The 19,203-nt window shown below is 44.4% G+C and overlaps 1 protein-coding gene across 1 annotated transcript in view; it reads right to left on the bottom strand.

Moving 5' to 3' along the window:
* The window catches only part of C8B (complement C8 beta chain), a 40,276-nt gene that overhangs the window by 7,590 nt on the left and 13,483 nt on the right, over nt 1–19,203 (bottom strand). Inside the window, exons 4-9 of the mRNA XM_059689414.1 lie at nt 17,093–17,234; nt 14,417–14,549; nt 11,709–11,906; nt 10,215–10,455; nt 8,102–8,230; nt 5,201–5,364 (exon numbers count right to left, since the gene is read on the bottom strand). Of these exons, the coding sequence (XP_059545397.1) occupies nt 5,201–5,364; nt 8,102–8,230; nt 10,215–10,455; nt 11,709–11,906; nt 14,417–14,549; nt 17,093–17,234 (1,007 nt within the window). The remainder of the gene's footprint in view (nt 1–5,200; nt 5,365–8,101; nt 8,231–10,214; nt 10,456–11,708; nt 11,907–14,416; nt 14,550–17,092; nt 17,235–19,203) is intronic.

Genomic DNA, 19,203 nt, shown 5'->3' with positions numbered 1-19,203 from the left:
CTGGTGATTGACATTTTCAATGATAATAATTATTGCCATAGCCAGCATTTATTAGGTGCTGAACTAAATACTCGACAAACATAATCTAACTGAATCTTTACAACAATCTTATGAGTCAGGTAGGTGGTCTTCTATATTCCCACTAGTGGCCCCGTGGATGAAATTTGTGCACATTAAAAGGGAATTAATTAGAGGAAATATTTTAATATTGCTATTTTCCCTTTCTCTATAATAGAAGTGTCAAAGATGAAAGAAAATTAGTAAAATGTATATGAAAATGTTCCTCCTGTCAGAGTCTGGTGCACACTACAGGACCCAGAGTCAAGTTCCCATCCACCCACGTGCACCTTGAAATCACGTGAGACCCAGACCTGGCTGGCTCCACCCCCATTGGGTGAGATCCAGATCCGGCCGGCCCCACCCCCATCAAGCCCTGCCTCAGGTCCCCCGTCAAGCCCCGCCAAGTGGGGGGCATGGACTGAGGTCCCCCTTCAAACCCCACCGGGCAGGGGGTGTGGCCTGAGGTCCCCTGTCAAGCCCCACTGGGCAGGGGGTGCAGCCTCAGGTCCATGCTGATTGCTCATTAGGGCTCATTACGGGAACCCCGCCTCCACTGTCGGCGCAGCCATCTTGTGATGGCGTGACAGAGTGAGGGTCAATTTGCATATTACCTCTTTATTATATGGGATTTTACAGATGAAAAGGCTAAGTCACAGAAAAGTTAAATAGATTAACCAGAGCCACACAGTAGTGGGAAAGGGTTTGAACTATTACCATTGTGGTCTGTTTCTTGCAAGTGTATATTTTTGGATAGGTAGGTGGAAAAATATATACCTCAAATAGGTTGCTTAAGGAAAGTGTAGTTTTATATTCCACTTTTTTCACTTCACATCATATTATGAGCATAAAAGAATATTTTTTATGGCTGCATAGAATCCTGTGGTATGGATGAACTAGAACAAGTATGTCAAACTCAAAGGCTAACACAGACCAAATAAAGGAGGCATGTGGCCCACGGGCCTAGAGTTTGACATGCTTGAACTAGAATATATACAACACTTGCCCTGTTAGTAAATATTTAGGTTGTTTCCTTTTTCTTTTCTCCTTTGATATTACAAACAACATAGATCAAGGCATGTTTTTATACATGCATCGTTACCAACTTTTAAAATTATTTATTTAGCTGATTCTGCATTTAGGGTTATTGAAGCAAAAACTATAAGCATTTTTAAAGTTTGGATATATACAATTAAATTCTTTTCCTAAAGGGTTGTACCTATTTACAGTCCCATCTCATTTTATAAAAGTGCCCATTTCATCACTCTCAATGAACATTAAGTGTTATAGATTTTAATAACTATCAATTTGATAGGTTAAAAATATTGCTTTGTTACTTTAACTTTTTAGTTCCTAGAGAAGTTGAAAATTTTGCATCTTTATTCATCATCTGAGTTCTAAGTGTTGTCTATTTCTTTGAGACGTGCCTTATAAATTGCAGACACATTTAGAATTTCATTTGTGGCAAAATTATTTGGTTGGTGTGTAACCTGCCATTTAAAGATATTCATGGTTTCCTCATTTGAAATTCAGAATTTATTGCTAAGGGTGCTATCCATCAGTCTAAGTCCAACATTATCTTACCCAGCAATGCTACTGTGCTATCTGTATTGTAAACCTTCCCTTGGTCAGAGTGATGTGCTTTGCAAGCATCTTTGATGAAGTTTCTTTAGAAAGGTGTGCTGGTTATCACTGTTGAGCAAATATGTCAGCTTCTTTGCTTTCTGGGCAGGCGACAGGGCTGCAATCTCTGCCATCCTTAAGGACAGGTTTGCAACGTGACTTGTTTCTCGCAGTGAAAGGTGTGCAGAGGGAGTGTCCCTTCCCTGGTGACACCTTGGGAGCAAAGTGAGCTGACTTTTCCTGTTCCCTCACCACTGCTGTGGTGATCTTGGGAGCAGATGCCAAGATAAAACCTCCATCACCTGGCTCCCTGAGTGACATTGAGGAAAGCCCCTGGCCTGTACACTTTGGAACATGTCACTGAGGTTTGGGGGTTGTTCTTACTGCAGTGTAACCTAGGTTGTCCTGACATCTTTGTGAGCACCATTCGCTACTATACTTTTTTCTTTCTACCTTAGGCAATGCCCAAGCTCCATACAGTGTCTTTCAGCCTGGGTCTCAGACCACAATATAGCTACCCTGACCACTAGAGAAACGTACATGGATCATAGGCTTGGTGACTAGGGTTGCCCATTAAATAAGAATTCCCAGGTAAAATGGAATTTGAGAGAAACAACAAATAACTTTTTAGTATAAATATATTCCATGAAATACTGAGGAGATGCTAAGACTCAAAGAGTATTACTTATCTGTCTGAAATTCAAATTTAATTTGACATCCTGCATTTTCACTTGCTAAATCTGGCAAAATCTGTACGTACTTTCTTTAACATCTCAACATATCTTTGGGATTTCTTATCCATTAAGGATCATTTCAATGGGCCACAAGCTTTTCCCTTCCAGACCATGGCTGTCACTCCAGTATCTTCTGGTATTTATTGTTACAAAGAATTCTAAGACCAGTGTGACTTTTATAGTTATAGGCTATATTTGCTCTAAAAGTAATTAAAAAAACAAAACAAAACAAAACAAAAAAACATCACCAGGATGTGTTTCACTATAGTTCCCCCCGCCCCCCCAGGACTTTTGCCTACTTTTCAATGAGGCACTGTCAGCTCAGGGAAATTCCCCTCATTATGTGTTTGATGAATGCATCTTCACATTTACTCTTGTCTTTCTCAGGAAGAAGTCCCTGAGATTTCGATTTCCACTCTGTGCTCTCTCTCTGTCATATTTCCTACATGTCATTGTTTTAATCTCGTTGTCTTTCGCTCCTACATTCTAAGAACATTTTTATAGCCCCTTCCACATCATTGACTCAATTTCCTGCAGTGTCAATTCTGTTCTTTATAGTTTCCAATGTGGGTTTTAATTCTGCTACTGTGCTCCTGGTTCCCTGTATTCAGCTACTTCCCTTTTCATCTGCTTAGTGTCTAAACATCTCAGCTTCTATTTTTTAGTTCATCAATTCCTCATTTTCTTGATGTTTGTTATAATCACAAAGCAAATACTTTCCAAATTTATTTCTGTTTTTCTATATTTCAAACGTACCCTTGCCTCCTGCATCTTGAATGTCATGTCAATCTGCTGTGTTCAGAATGCTCTTCATTTGTCTATCGCTTTCTTGTAATTCTCCTTTGAACAGAGAGCCTCTGTATCTCAAGTTTGCCAGCAGACAATGTGTACGGGTTCCTCTGTGGTTTTCTGCCCTGCCCACCTGGCTCCTACAGGTATCATGATCGTCATCTTCAACGCAAGTCTATGTATAAGCCTTGGCCACCACCTGTGTCTAGGAATTGCTTACGTAGAGGGCCCTGCTGTCCTGGAAGCAATCACTGCTCCAGCTACCTGGTCAGTGATTCTGCAGAGAAGAACTCCTCAGAGACCATGGGAAGCCACCTGCAGTTTTCTCTTGCCAGAAACTGCATGAGGGAGTGGGTTGCCCAGAATGTATGTTTCCAACTCAGGTTAGGAACACCTCCAAAAAACCTGCCTCCCCCGCTCCTGAAAACATCTCTGATTCTCTCACCTTTCCCCCTCCATCAGCCCACACAGGCTCCAGAATCCTCCACTGAATAGAGCATGTGAATGGCATCCCATATGTGCAGAGAAGCCTCTGAGCTTCAGTAAAGTGCTTCACACCTGCAGGCCTGGTTGAGATGTTTAGCATGCTAACATGCCCTCCTCCCCTCCCCACACACCCACATCCATATCACATCATATACTTGGCACTTGACATTCCCAGTGTGCAGGGTGGCACATCCAACCTATTTAGGTAGGTAATCAGGGCAAGTCATTAATTTTCAGTTTCAAATAAAAAATTCGGTAAGAGATAAGAAAAATGTAAATACTAGGGATCTATTTTTCCCTGTTCTCTCTCCTATGCCCGTATGTGATGCCACCCAATGTCACCATGCCATTAGCCAACCCCAGATTTCTCTGGAGCTGCCTGCAACTTTATCCTTCTCAATGCTTGCCTAAGTGTCACCACTGACTAGAGGACGTGAATGGCAGCCTTCTTGTTCTGCAGAAATGATGTGTTTGACATACAAATAAAGAGCCTGTAGGAAATTGCCAGGGCTGGGAACTGCAGAGTCTCATGTTGGAGCCCCAGCTCCTCACTTTTCCCTCCTTCACTGCAACAGTAAATCTCCAGGGGCTGATGCTGGACCATCAATGACTGTACACATGATGGCAAGAGGAGGACGGTGTACAGTATGACATGGACACCATCCTGAAGGCCCCACAGGCAAGCACCTACCACTGCTGATGTGTGTGACAGTCTTGTTCTGGCAAATGTCCTTTTAGTTTAAGTTTGCAAAACTGCTCTTGTTTGGGTGACAGGTGGTTGGGATCATTATTTTTTATTCTTTAGACTCGCAGGAAATTCTGGAGAGGAGGGGAAAAGTGCAGGTCTCAGGTCTGGACCCAATAGAGACTCCCAAGCAGCCACAATTGGGTGAGACCTCTGTGACCTTGATTTTTTTTATCAGCCACAAAATAAAGATAAACATTTTAACTTGCAGACTTGTGGGGATTAATTGTAATGACACTGTGAAAGCCCTTGGCAGAGTGTCATGGGAATAGTAGGTGCCCAAAAGATGGTAATGATTCCCATGATGTGTTATCCTGTCCAATGAGGTTGTTATGCCTAAGTGTGTCTTACTGTGCAGCATAGACTGTATTTTTCACCCTTGGACTTCCTCTATTTTCCTCCAGTGCCTTAGTTCCTATCACATTATTGAAACACAGCAACTATTTGTAGGTTGCCTGAATGAATATTTAAATGAGCAAATAATTGAATGAGTAATTCTCTGATGGAATGGAAACAATATTAATGTAAGAAGGCTTTAGTTAGAAACTGGTGGTTAATTTTCTTTAGCAACGTGGGGGCCCCAGTGAGAGGGAGTCGGGGGTCATTAGCTGGTGCTGAGCAGTTACACTGTAATTGGTTCACTCCAGATATATTTTCCATTCTCATGTATGCACCTCAAGATTAGGGTAGGCCTTATTGGGTTCTGTATCCCATACCCTGGCTCAGAGCAGAGGGGAGGATGGGTAGAGCAGCTGCCCAGCAATACCTTAATTTTGATGATGTCGGGGTTGTACTGCACTGCATCTCCCCATTCCTGCATCAGGTCCGCTGTCGGCAGGTCCTTGTAGGCCAGGGCAGTGACGTGCTCACTTGCTCCTCCTCGCACACGGACCACCAAGTCCTCTACCATGCTTTTTCTATTGTTTCTGTCTGATATGGACACAGAGACCTGGGATGTCAGGGAATCTACTTTTGCACCTTAGCATTTAATAACCAACTAATAACCAACTAATAACCTAGGTACTGTGATATTCACTGAGTTTTCCCAGGAGAAGTGGATAGACACATCCCTGCCAGAAGGGAGTCACATTGCAATGGGAAAAATGCAGCTCACCCAATCATATAGGATGCAAGTTGGAGGCAGAACAAGGGGACATTTATTTTGAGAATCCATAAATTCCAGTCACTAAGTGAGTCAATAGAAGGTAGATATCAGATAGATAGATAAATATGGATAAATAAATAAATCATAGATCTACATATATAAAAGCCAAGCAACCAGAATGACAGAATGACCAATCAGGGGTGGGGACAGCCAGCCAACTGCCCGTGGTCCCTCCCCTGGCTGGCCCCGCCCCATATTGGCCCACCCCCACCCCAATTGGGGGCAGAGCTGGACAGCCAACCATCCATGACCCTCCCTCCCCCCCCATCGGCCCCCATAGAAGTGGGCTGGCCAGACCCCACCCATGCATGAATTCGTGCACTGGGCCTCTAGTATGTAAATAATTAGTAGATAGCTGATACATACATACATACATACATACATACATACATATATACATTCATATGGGTAGATTGATAGATCATAGATAGGTAAGTAGATTGATAGATAGATAGATTATTGATCATTTATGTGTTAGTCACTAATTTCTAAATGTTGTACATGTATTCATTCAACCTTCACTGTGACATAAAAACATATAATCTTTACTTTGCAGATGAGAATTTTTAGGCACTGGGTGTGAAGGAATTCATGTATACATGAACTCTGCCCAAGCTCTAAGCTCTAGCACTTCTTTGTGTGGGATGACTAAAGCTGGGAGAATTTGTAAAGGCTGGGCTCTGCATGCGATACATACCTACAAAAGAGTGTCTACTATAAAGTGATTTAATTTTTCATGGAGTTTCCCATAAAGCCCTTTATCATATCAGTGAGTCATTCCATTCTAATTTATCTATGTGCCTGAGGCTAAAAGAACTGCTGTCAAGTGACTACTCAGCTCTGAGCCTGCAACACCATGCTTTGTATGAAGGCAGGTTCGCATACTGCTGGTAGGAGGGTAAACTGGGACAACCATTTTAGAAGACAGATAAAAAAAGTACATCCTCAACAACCCAACAATTCCACTCCTAGGTGTAGCCCCTGGAGAGACAAGGACCAGATGACTATGTAAGAACACTCATAGGAGCATTTATTCTAGTGCATGACATAACAAATGACCCAAATTCAACAGAATGGACAAACTTGTATTCATACAGCAAAATACTATGCAGCAATGAAAATGACCTCACTATAGTTATACACAAAATCATGCTGTTGAATAAAAAAAAAAAAAAAACAAAAAATCCACCCAGAGAACTGAAAAGATGATGTTCCATCCATATACAGTTCAAAAACAAGCCACACTGAGCCATACTGGTCAGTGGGTCATATGGGAGGTAGAACTATTAAGAAAGGAGGAGTCAGGATGGTGTCATCTCCAGAAGGAAGGGAGAAGTCATGGTTGGCAAGGATTTCTGGGGTGCTGAGCAATGTTCCATCTGCTGACAAGTCATCTTTAAAGAGCGCCTGCGTTTTATGTGTGCCTCCGCATGTAGGAAGCACCTTCAGACCCAGCAGCACCAAAATGAACAAACAACAATGTTAACCACACATCAGTCACAGTGCAGGAGACCAGCGATTGATACTTGTTTTTGTTTTGGCTGTGGAACTTGCTTTGCATAAGCTTAGTAAGCAGAGCAGACAAAGGAGAGCTGCTGGAGGTGCAGAGGGTTGGGGACTGCAGCTCCTGCTGACCAGCTTTTTTTTTCCCACTCCACGGGCTGTATTGATTCCCAGCTTCCCCATAAGGCCTTCAAGATTCCTGCTCCTAAGATGCCTGGCTTTACACCCTGGCTTCATTATGCACCTTGCAACCCAGCCACACTCCGATCTGGTCTCTCCTGCCACATGGGCTCTGCTGTATGGTTTGTGGCTTCACCTGCTCTTCTAGTCTCTGTAAAGCCCTTTGTCTCAGGGAAGGACTAGCCTCCTCACCTGCCTCCTCCAGCTCTAGCATCCTACCTCTAGCCAGCCCAACTCCCACCCAGACCCCCGACTAATTTTCCATTGTTAGATTTTTTTCCTGCCTAAAACACAACCTTGAATCTTTACTCCTCCAGCGACAAATCAAATGACCCCCTCCCTTAGGAAGCCTGCCTGAGGCTCTCGACTGGGTTAGGTGCCTGTCACTGTCTTATCATTGGTTCCTTGTTTGCCTACTTCGTGTGATAGAAATACAATTTTATTCATTTTTGTATGCCCAGCACATAGTAGGAGTAGGTACATTTTTATTGAATGAATGTTTTTTTTAATTTTTAATCTTTACCTAAGGATATGTTTTACTAATTTAAAGAGGAGAGAGAGAGAGAGAGAGAGAGAGAGAGAGAGAGAGAGAGAGAGAGATCAGTTGGGTTCAAACCCATAACCTAGGTATGTGCCCTGACCAGGAATCAAATTCGTAACCTTCAGTGTGTGAAGAATGCTCCAATCAGCTAAGCCACCTGACCAGGGCTGACTTACTATTTTAATTGAAATGCCTTGGAATATCCAGTATTTAACGTAAAGAAAGACCAAGTCCTGGAGTCCTAGAAGGGAAAGATGCCATGTACCCCTGCTGCTCACCTTTGATTTCCTTCAGCACACCCTTGCACAGAGCCATGGACACACCGAGCTTGAGGTAGACTCTTGAAAAGGCAGCACCCATTCTAAAACCTGCTTGGGCACAGGCGTGAATATCCTTAAGAGAATAATCTGAAAGAAGCAAGAAAAGAGGCTCATGACCGAAAGGTAATCCAGCCTGTCCCCTTCCTGTGGTTGATCCTAGAGGCCCAGCCCTTGCTGGGTGTCATGGCTATGCAGGGACTCAGGTTCAGACAAATGGGAAGCCAGGCTGATGACAGAAAATACAAGCAGCTCCTGCACCGGACCAAGACTGCATACGAAACCAGGACCACCTTCCCCCCAGACTCTCTATGGTCTCTGAGGGCGTTTGACACCCACCCATGAGGGGAAGTGCTCAGAGTCCTTTTCCAAAAACGTGGTTCCTTGTGAAGTTTCTAGGGACTGGTCCAGGGAATATAGGCTGTTGCAATGTCTCCCTTCCCCGACCCACCCATCTCTAATCTTCGACGCAGTAGAGTGAGCTTATAAATTGATTGAGGCAATGTATATGAAGTGCCTGGTCCAGTACCTGGCAAAGGGGTCCCTTCCTCATTTATTCTCCATTTTTGGATCATTTCCCACTTGCCCTGCTCTAATTCTCCCCAGGTATCCTCCTCCCCTGGCTTGCTGAAACCTCACAGTGCCTTGTAGCACCTTTCTGTAGCACTTTGAGGCCAGTGAAAGAATGGGAATTTTGACTACTTGGGTTGTCTGGTAATCAGTATTGCCCCATGCATGTTCCTTGAAACATTAATCCCTTAATACTATCACTTATAATTCTTGTACTGGTAGGTTTTATAAGCAAAAGGGCTTCTGTTGTAGTCCAGTAAGAGTGACCGGTGTGGCATCAGATGAGGTGGAGAGGTCATGGCATGGCAGTGTGCTTGGGAAGCTCCTAAAGTGGGATCAATTATGTTTCCTCAAGTTATTTGATCACAGAGCCTGTTTGAGGAAGTATGAAAAGCACTTTATAAATTACTGGTGTGAAACCCTTGATCTTGGTAAGACTAAGGCCACCATGACATACATTTATATTTGGTAACCTGTGGCTTCTAGTGAGTACACTGGACGGATAGCCAAGGCCCAGCTCTGCCACTGTAAACCGTGAGACCTGGGGCAGGTCTCTTAACCTGACAAGTTCCACGCTGTTTGAAACAATACCAATTGGAAAGCAGGGATCACACTGTAGACTTGCAGATTACACTTGGAAAGACCTGTATTGTCTGTATGGAGAGAGGATCACAGAGGAGGAAGGGGCGTTGGATATTAGTTTGGAGACTGTGGTGAAGATCTCCCACCTTGATATTTAAAGCGTGGTTTGTGGATCAGCAGCATGGACATCACGTCCATGCTTGCTAGAAATGCAGAATCCTAGGTCTCACCTGAAACTTAGTGAATCAGAACGTACCTCTTACAAGATTCTCAAATAATTCACATTCACCGTTTGAGAAGGACTGATGCTGGGGTGAGCGTAAGATGGAAATGGTAAAGATAGAGAGAAAAGGTGACTGGGGCTGGAGCTAAAGGGACTTGCTAATAGGTTGAAAGGAAAGGAAAATAACCAAGGTTGACTCCTAGGTTTTCAGTTGGAGCCACGGGTTGGATGAGATGTCCATGATTCTGGAAGAAACATATTTGGAAAAGAAAAGCAAGTGTTCTCTTTGGGAGCGTGATGTTGTTAGGCATTTGAATGGTGATATCAAGGAGGCATTTTGACATAACCTCTTGGTTGCAGAGAAGAGGTGCAGGATGGATATACAAACTGGGGTTTATCTGCATGTGGGAGGCATTTAAAGCCCTGATATTTGATGCTATTGTCTGGAGAGAATGGTTATAGAAAAGCGGACTGCCCAGACAGAGGGCTGGCTGAAGGACCAACATTAACAAGTTAAAAAAAAAAAAAAGATGAGGAATCTGCAAATGAAACTGTGAAAGGATAGCCAGGGAGGGAGGAGGAGAACAAGGAGCACTGCTTCTAACTCCTCTCCCGGCAACTCATGGACACTTCTCCCCATCAACACACATAGCTCACACGTGGCCCATCAGGAAAGTCATGCTCCCCTGGGCTGGGTACCTGCTTTCTCCATGGCCTCCTGGTTCATAACAAGTGTGTATTCATAGATGCCCCCCAGCACGGCCTCCGTGATGTAGTGGGTCCCGAAATCGCGGAAGAGGTCTCTGTACTCGCCGTAGGCATACTCCAGGGGCAGCTGCCTGACTCGCTGGAGGAATTCGTAATGGAGCATGAGACTTCGGGATTTCAGCTTATAGCGGGCCACCTCAAGGTCAGAGCGTGCATGCAGAAATCTGCTTCTCTAAATGAAATACCAACATGGGAAAACCAGACCTTTAAAGTTAGGAATCTGGAACGAGAAGATGAACTTTACAAATACCACCCGGTGTTCTCGGCCCGGGGTCATCACTCTTATGATTCCTTTAGGACACTTGAGGGGAGATGGCCTCTCCGACAAGCTCTCAAGTCTCATAAATATTCCGATGTCCTTTTCAGCGTGGAAGAACTCGCTCTTCGTTCAGGTCCTTAAAGTAGCAAATGAGGAATGAGAAGGGGAGACAACCAAAAACAGACTCAGCAGGGACAGCAGAGGCAGCAGGGGCAGCAGGGGCACAGCGGCAACTCTGATGGGACGCAGGGTTTGCTGACCCATGAAAGCAACTTCTTCATGATCTTCTGGTGAAAAGAGTAATAGCCAGGCTGTAGGAAGGCTAGCCATTGTTTGTGGCCAGAGACAACCAGCCACAACCCGCACACCAAACTGAGACCTGGCTTTGGAAATGAAGTGTTATTGGAGTACAGCTATGCCCCTGTGTTTATGTCCAAAACTGCTGTCACTACAGTGGCAGAGTTGAGTAGTGGAAACAGAGCCTGTAGGGACCCACAAAGCCTAAAATATTTGCTCTCTGGCCCTTTACAGAAAAAGTTGTGTGGGAGGAAGGCTCAGGACTTGTCCTTGTAGAGGAGAGAGGTGAGAGTTCACCAGGCGGGCTGTAGAGTCAGAAGGGAAGGTGTCATGAATTAAATAAAGACCAGGTGGGGATATTAGAACCCGGGAAGGGAACGGATAAGGAACAGAATGAATACAGAAGAAACAGGTGCATGCTGTGAGGTCAGCTCCACCCAATGCCCCAAGAAGTCCGAGAGGAGGTCTTGGGTGACTTTCTGGAGAGGAATGTCAGCTGAAAATTTGAGATGAAAGTCAGATTGCTGGGTTGGAAAGCCTCCAGAGCTGATCTGGTCTGGCAAAGCTACAATCTTCAATGAATGAAAACCAAGGGGAAAAGCTTATTAGAAAATAAGGGTAAATAATTTGAGAAGGCTACCGCTGCCTGGTCTCTAAAGAGTAAGTCAACATATGACCATGCTATTTTGTATGTGTGTGTGTGTGTGTGTGTGTGTGTGTGTGTGTGTGTGTGTGTGAAGAGGTTTTCAAGATAATAGGATTACAATTGGTTGCTAGGATTAGTAAGTAATGTGGAATATGGACACATCAGTGGGCATGAAAATTCAAATGAATAGAGAGAGACTGAAGAGCCCCAAGAGGGTACTTACAGTATGAGAGAATCTTTTGGTTCGGCTGACAAAACGTTGGCCATTATCATTTGCCATGTTGATGCCAAATTCAAACATTCTAGCGATTGTAAAACCAGCGCTGAAACTAAATTGGCTTCTTTCCGCCTTTGTGACATTACGCTCAAAATCCGAGTAAGATTCATATTCTGTCAGCGCAAATTCATATTTGCCTTGGGTCTAAAGGAAGGAAAAAAGTTCCTTATGTCATCTGACTCCCATCAGCTCTGTAAATGTCAACAAACACCCATGGTCCTCTTACCGTGTGCTAGGCGCTCTGGATACAGGGAACTCAGAGCCAACACTGTCCTCACCCCCAGGGCTCCCAACCCAGTAAGAGAGACAGAGGTGTTCAGTACTGTGGGGTGATATTTAGAAGTGAGTGCTTGGTCTGGATTTCAACTGGCAGAAAAGTAGAGCACATTTTGGGCTTTAGACTCGGCTTAGGCAAAGGCATGGAGCTGGGAAAGCGCAGGACGTATTTAAAAACTGCAAGGGGTTCTAGTGTGGTCAATTCAGAAGGTAGGATAATGTGGAGCAGAGAGAGGCATTGTGAGAGAATGTGCTGGCATAAAAATGTTGGGGCTTCTAAGATGACTTGCTCTAAGTTGGACTTCATCCAAAGAGGAGCCAGCAGAGGAAGTGGCCGGAGCCTCGAGAAGATCACTGAAGGACAACTTAGTGGTTGGATTGGTGGGGACGACTGTGGGGTCAGAGAGACAGGACAATGAGGAGGCTGTCGGAGGAATGCCAGTGCCAGGTAATGAGGGCCTGATCACAGGTAGTGCAGTGGGAATGAAGTGACAGGGCCAGGAAAGGGCCTTTGAGAGAACCCAGAAGGACTATTTGCTTGAAAATCAGGGCTGTTTGTCCCATGCACAGGGGAACAGCCAAGGGGGACTGGTCACTTGGTGGCCCTGGAGTGACCAATCCTGAACTGTCTCCACCACATCCCATCTGCTTCTGGGTGCTTGTGGCTCCCAGCCCCTCAGCTGTCAATATATAGAAGCAGACATGAGTCCAAGTGTGGCCTGGAATGAGGCTGCCTGAGGAGAATGTGTCACTGCCATTTTCAAGTTGGGTAACCTTGGACATCCAACCTGACCTAACCTCTCCATGCCTCAGTTTCCTCATGTGTAACATGGAGACAATAATTATTCCTCCACTGGGCTTATTCTGAGGGTTGAGTTTATATGGGTAAAACACTGTACAGTGCCTGACACAGTGCTAAGAAAAAAAAAAAAAGCTGGCGATGAAAATATACGGGGTGAGCAAAAGTAAGTTTACAGTTGTGAGTATGCAAAACAGAGTTTATTCTTTTATTGTTATTTATTAATTATTGTATTATTTTCCGTATGAACATCTGTAAACCTACTTTTGCCCCCCAATCCTGCTGGGTGAGGAGCTGCTTTAGCCTGGCTGATAAATGGCTGTTCCAGGATCCTCTGACAATAGAGGCTGTGTAATGGCGCTGGCCTCATGGAGGAGGGTGTGTTTGTCTCAGGCTCTTTTTTTTTCTTTTTTGGCCAATAAGTATGTGTGGGAACAAAGGGAGAGAAAAGGGAGGAGGAGGGGACAGTTCCCTGACTGGCCAAGACGGCACAGCTTTAGGAGTGGAAACTACCATCAGGGTTATCTCATCTAACCCCTCATTTGACAAGTGAGGAAACGGAGGCCCAGAGTGAAAAAGGAACCCAGGTGAAAGTGAACCTGGGACCTGCGGCAGAGCAGAGCCGGCTATTAACCCCAGTGTCATATCCTTAGTCTCGAGTGACTGTGCCTCGCAGTACCATCGTGTGTTCTAACCCCGCTCTCTGTGAGAGTGCTTCTGCGTCTGTATGGTAATCGGAGTGGGCTTCCATTATTGGAGCATTTTACAACTTCAACTGCTTGGCACAATGCCCCATCTAACAAGCAAGGGCTTGGTGACACCGAGAGTTAACATTTCCCGAGGACACGCAACTCAACCAGGTGTGTGTGCTGAGCCTTTACACAGGTTACCTCAGTAGACCTCTCCCGGCAGGACAGGACCCTTATAACTCCCAATTCAAAGAGAAAAGGGGAGGCTCAGAACCTTTAGGAATACACAGATGGTAAACTGCAGAGCCACCAAATCTGTGAGACTCCAAATCCTAAACTATACTTCTGTCTTCATGGTAGCCTTGGATATTCTTTTATTTATTTATTTATTTATTTATTTATTTATTTATTTATTTATTTATTTATTTATTTAAAATATATTTTATTGATGTTTTACAGAGAGGAAGGGAGAGGGATAGAGAGTTAGAAACATCGATGAGAGAGAAACATCGATCAGCTGCCTCCTGCACACCCCCTACTGGGGATATGCCCGCAACCAAGGTACATGCCCTTTACCGGAATCGAACCTGGGAACCTTCAGTCCACAGGTCGACACTCTATCCACTGAGCCAAACTGGCTAGGGCTTGGATATTCTTTTAGTACAATTGCTGCTACTGCAACTATTGCTGTCATCATATGCAGCATGTCCATCTCGCCACGTGTCCTGAGGAAGGAACCACCCATTTTACCCATGAAGGATTGATGTTCAGAGATAAAGTGATGCTGCCAAGCTCGCCCAGTGGCAGGCGGCAGGCCTGGCTGCAACTCCTGCTGGCTGGCTCTGCCCTGCCTGCCCACTGCCCTTCAGGGGCTTCCTGGCTGCACATACCTGCGGGGCGTAGCTTTCCACGTTGAATGGCTTCCTAAACCTCGTGTTCAGTATGTAATGGGGGGAGCACCCACCGCCGTAATACCTGTGATCGAGAACTGGGCCCTCGAAACTGTTTGTGAACAAATTAATCCTGCAGGGAAGGCACAGAGAGGAAGAAGAAGGATGGGTAAGCAGCAGTTTGTAATAATTTCAATTGGTAGAGCTAATAAATGGTAGGTGGACCTATAGGCATGGCATCCAAGGCCCTTGATATCTGGGAGAAAGCAGCTTCCCAGCTTCATGTCTGGCCACTCCCAACCACAACCGCATACCCTAGTCCAGCCATGGGCAAACTATGGCCCGTGGGCTGGATTCGGCCCATTTGAAATGAATAAAACTAAAAAAAAAAAAAAAAAAGAAAAGACCATACCCTTTTATGTAATGATGTTTACTTTGAATTTATATTAGTTCACAGAAACACTCCATCCATGCTTTTGTTCCGGCCCTCCGGTCCAGTTTAAGAACCCATTGTGGCCCTCGAGTCAAAAAGTTTGCCCACCCCTGCCTAGTCCCAGCCACTTGGAGAAGCCCACTCTTCCTCCAATCTGCTCTGCTCCTTCTCATAGGTGTAAGTGCTGTGCCTTATGCCTAGAATGCCCTTCCAGCCATTCACTGTTTGTTTGTTTTTTCTTTTGAGATTGAGCTCTGTTGTTGCCTATTGTTGGGAGCCCTCACTGACTCTTGTACCAAGCTGGTACCAAGCTGGATCAGAGGCCCTCCTATTATAAGGATGGCCCATAATAGGTTAAGAACACAAACTCTGGAACCAGAAGCCTGGGGTCAAATCCCTGTTCTGCTATTTACAAGTTATGTGACCTTGGGCACACCTGTCGTTAACCTCTCTATACTTCAGTCTCCTCAACTATGAAATGGGAGTAAGGAGAACACCTACCTCACAGGTTGTTGGGCGGAGTCCATGTGTCATATTTGTTAAGTGTTTAGAATACTGCTTGGTCAATGCTTATTATTAAATGTGTTTATTGTCCCCACTGGGTTGTATGCCCCTGGGGGGTGGGGGTTTTCTTCTGAATTTCTGTATGACTCACATCATGAGACACTAAAATAGTTACCATTTACTGAGGGTCTAACTCAGTGGTGGCTCCATGCAGCACCTTAGTGTCCCCAAGGCCCTGGGTGGTAGATATCATTATGTCCTTGTAGAAAGGGTGAAAATCCTGTCTCTAATTAGACATATTGCTCACTGCCTCCGAAGGCAGGCCTCCGTCTGGCCCAGTTCTGACTGCTACCAAAAGTTCTTTGTTGGTGTTTCAAGGAGCTCTGTCTGTTTTCAGCTTCTGCCCATTGGTCTCAGTTTTAATGGAATTGTGTTAGGCTCTCTTCCCTATGGAAGAGTTTCACGTATCATAAAAATGGATATTTATTAATTTTATTTAACAAATATAATGTGGTGCTTACTTTGTGGGGGCACAGTAATAATTAATTTACAAATATTGAGTCACTTGATCCTTATGAGATAGGGATTATTATTATACCCATTTTAGAGATGAGAAAAGTGAGGCACAGAGATGGTAATTGACCTGCCCGAGGTCTCACTGCCACAAACAACTGGTGGGGCCAGGATTCTAAGTCTGAGGGTCTAGTTCAAGAATGGAGGCTGCACACAATTCACCATAGCTAAGATCTGGAAACAGCCTAAGTGCCCATCAGTAGATGAATGGATTAGAAAACTGTGGTACATCTACACGATGGAATACTATGCTGCTGTAAAAAGGAAGGAACTCTTACCATTTGCAACGTCATGGATGGAACTGGAGAGCATTATGCTAAGTGAAATAAGCCAGTCAATAAAGGAAAAATACCACATGATCTCACTCATTCATGGACAATAGAGACCATTATAAACTTTTGAACAATAATAGATACAGAGGCAGAGCTGCCTCAAACAGATTGTCAAACTGCAGCGGGAAGGCCGGGGAGGGTTGGGGGGCAGGAGGTAGGGGGTAAGAGATCAACTAAAGGACTTGTATGCATGCATATAAGCATAACCAATGGACATAAGACACTGGGTGATAGGGGAGGCTAGGGGACTGTCTAGGGCGGGGGGATAAAATGGATACATATGTAATACCCTTTGTAATACTTTAAGCAATAAAAAAAAAAAAAAAAAGAATGGAGGCTGCATTCTTCCCACCACATAAGCTGACTCTCACTTATTACTTTATTATAATCACACTAGAGGCCCGGTGCACAAAATTCCTGCACTGGTGGCGGGGTCCCACAGACAGCTTAGGCAGTTGGACATCCTTAGTGATGCTGCACTCACCAGCCATGAGCCTGGCTGCTGGCTGAGCAGCACTCCCACTATGGGAGCACACTGACCACCAGGGGTGCAGCTCCTGCTTTGAGTGTCTGCCCCCCTGGTGGTCAGTGCACATCATAGAGATTGGTCGTTCCACTGTTCAGTTGATTTGCATATTAGTCTTTTATTATATAGGATTAGCTTATTGAGTCCTCTCCAAACTTAAGAGAAGGGAATTACTGACATCCTTCTACAGGTGACAAAACTAAAGCAGAAAGGAGAAAAGAAGCCGCTTTCCCTATCAGCTTCTTCTTTTCTACAATTACCCTTAATGTTGTACCTTCCCTGTATACAATAGAAACACAGTAACTTACCCACTGGCCAGACTGCCAATTGCCCAGTATTGGTCCATTTCCTGCTGACACTTTTTAGAAACTTTTCTACAGTTTGCCTCATCTGACCGGTCCCCACAGTCATTGTCCCCATTGCAAAGAAGTCTGCGGTTTACACACCTCCCTGGGTTGGAAAGAGGATGTTACACACATTTATTTGGCTGTCAGAGGGCAATTAACATGCTCTGAGCACCTACTCTGCACCAGGCACTTTCCAGGCTTTCAATGCTTCATTTTGACACGTATCACGGTGGTAATGACCTTCACGTCTTATTCCCCCAAAGAGGCCAGTTTTGTATTTCGGAAAGCACTGTGAGAGGAGGTTATTAAGAGAGGGCAAGGGCAAGTGCCTGAGAGGCAGAGGTCGAGTGGCCCGACAGGAAGGAAGCCTGGACTTCTCACCCTGAGGCTGGGAAGAGACATGGGTTTGGTGGGTACTAAAGTCATACCAGCTATGTGACCTTCCCTATGTTACTTAACATCATGCCTCAACTTACCCATCTATAAAATAGGGAAGTCATCATACCGTACCTACCCTGAAGGTTGCTGGGAGCTTAAATGAGTAAACAGAACAGTACTAACTCATGGGAATGCCAGATATGTGTTATTGTTATAATTAGTGCTTTTGTGGGCCACGTGCCCATTGCCAGTAAATATCTGCAGCAGGATTGGAACTTATGGCTGTCTAATCACAGTTCTTTCCACTAACCCACATTGCCTTCAGCACCACAACCATTTGGACTATTTTTTCAAGCATATTTGAACGATATGTTTGAAATTATTTGCAGCACTTGACTAACTTGGTGTCCTTTATTATTTGCATATTCTTGGGAAATAAAGCTCATAATACAGGTGACAGTTCCTTAGGTGTGTCTGGTTACTTTTAACCAAAGTTCTTGGGATGTTAAAGCCAGAAGAATAACAATCTGGTCCTCAGGTGTTTCTTACTAGGAATTTAAACTAAAGCCTGCCTGAATAATCATTATGGCTTTGGTCAGAATCATGGAACGCTGGCACAATCCATCTGTGGACACATTGTAAAAAAGTCTTTCAGATTTATTGGGTGGAATTTTGCATTTGCAATCAGCCCTAGAAATTGTTCTACGAATCCCTCACTCTTTCTTGAAAGATCCCAAAGCACAGTCCACATGGGTACAGTAGATGTAGAGTTGTAGCTCCTACCTAGAGAATTTGGGCCAAAGTACTCTTGTTTTTTTGTTTTTTTTCTGGATACTTGGAGAAATAGGAGGCATATATTTGCTTGAATGAGCCAGATGAATGAGTTGAAAAGGTAAGTATTTACTTAGTCCTGCAGCTGATGATTATTTGTGTGCTCCTTTCTACCTTCCTTCTGTCTGTCCATCATCTGTCCTTCTTTTTTCCTTCCTTCCTTCCTTCCTTCCTTCCTTCCTTCCTTCCTTCCTTCCTTCCTTCCTTCCTTCCTTCCTTCCTTCCTTCCTTCCTTCTTTCCAGAATGTTTTACTGACTATATCTTGCATTAGGGGTTATGCTGGACTTGCTGATGTAGAAATGCAGAGGCAGGAACTATCTCTCCAAAGATTTTTCAGAGGTAAATAGTACTAACCACCCTTATTTAAATGTTTCAGGCTTTGCCTCCGAGAGAGCCAGCAGAGCTCACCCCCTGAATGGAGCTTTCATACCCATCACGTCAGTTGATCCCTACAACAAACTTGTAAGGTTTTACCATCACTTTTAATTTTCTGCTGAAAGAACCAATATGAAGAAAGGTTAAGTGACTTCTCTTAGGTCACAAAGTCCAAATGAGACTTGACTCAGGAGTTCCGATTTCAGCACACATCCCTTTGATGTCTGTGAGTGTGGTTTGAATTCCACATTTCCAATGGCAGCTTTTTTCTACTTACCTGTTGTGTGACCTTTGGCAAGGAATGTCTCCAAGTCTCAATTTCTTAATACGTACAATGGGGATAACACCCACTTTATAGAGCTGTTTTTATGAAGTGATACATGGGAAAGGAGGTAGAGATATGAAAACAAGGAAGTCTCCTACCTGACACATGACCCTGAGCTTGTGCACCAGGCAATGGCCAGTGCCACCAGCATCACATGTTGTT

The sequence above is a fragment of the Myotis daubentonii genome, chromosome 3 (genome assembly GCF_963259705.1).
Source record: "Myotis daubentonii chromosome 3, mMyoDau2.1, whole genome shotgun sequence".
Taxonomy (NCBI): Eukaryota; Metazoa; Chordata; class Mammalia; order Chiroptera; family Vespertilionidae; genus Myotis; species Myotis daubentonii.
This window is presented reverse-complemented; position numbering and strand designations above follow the sequence as displayed.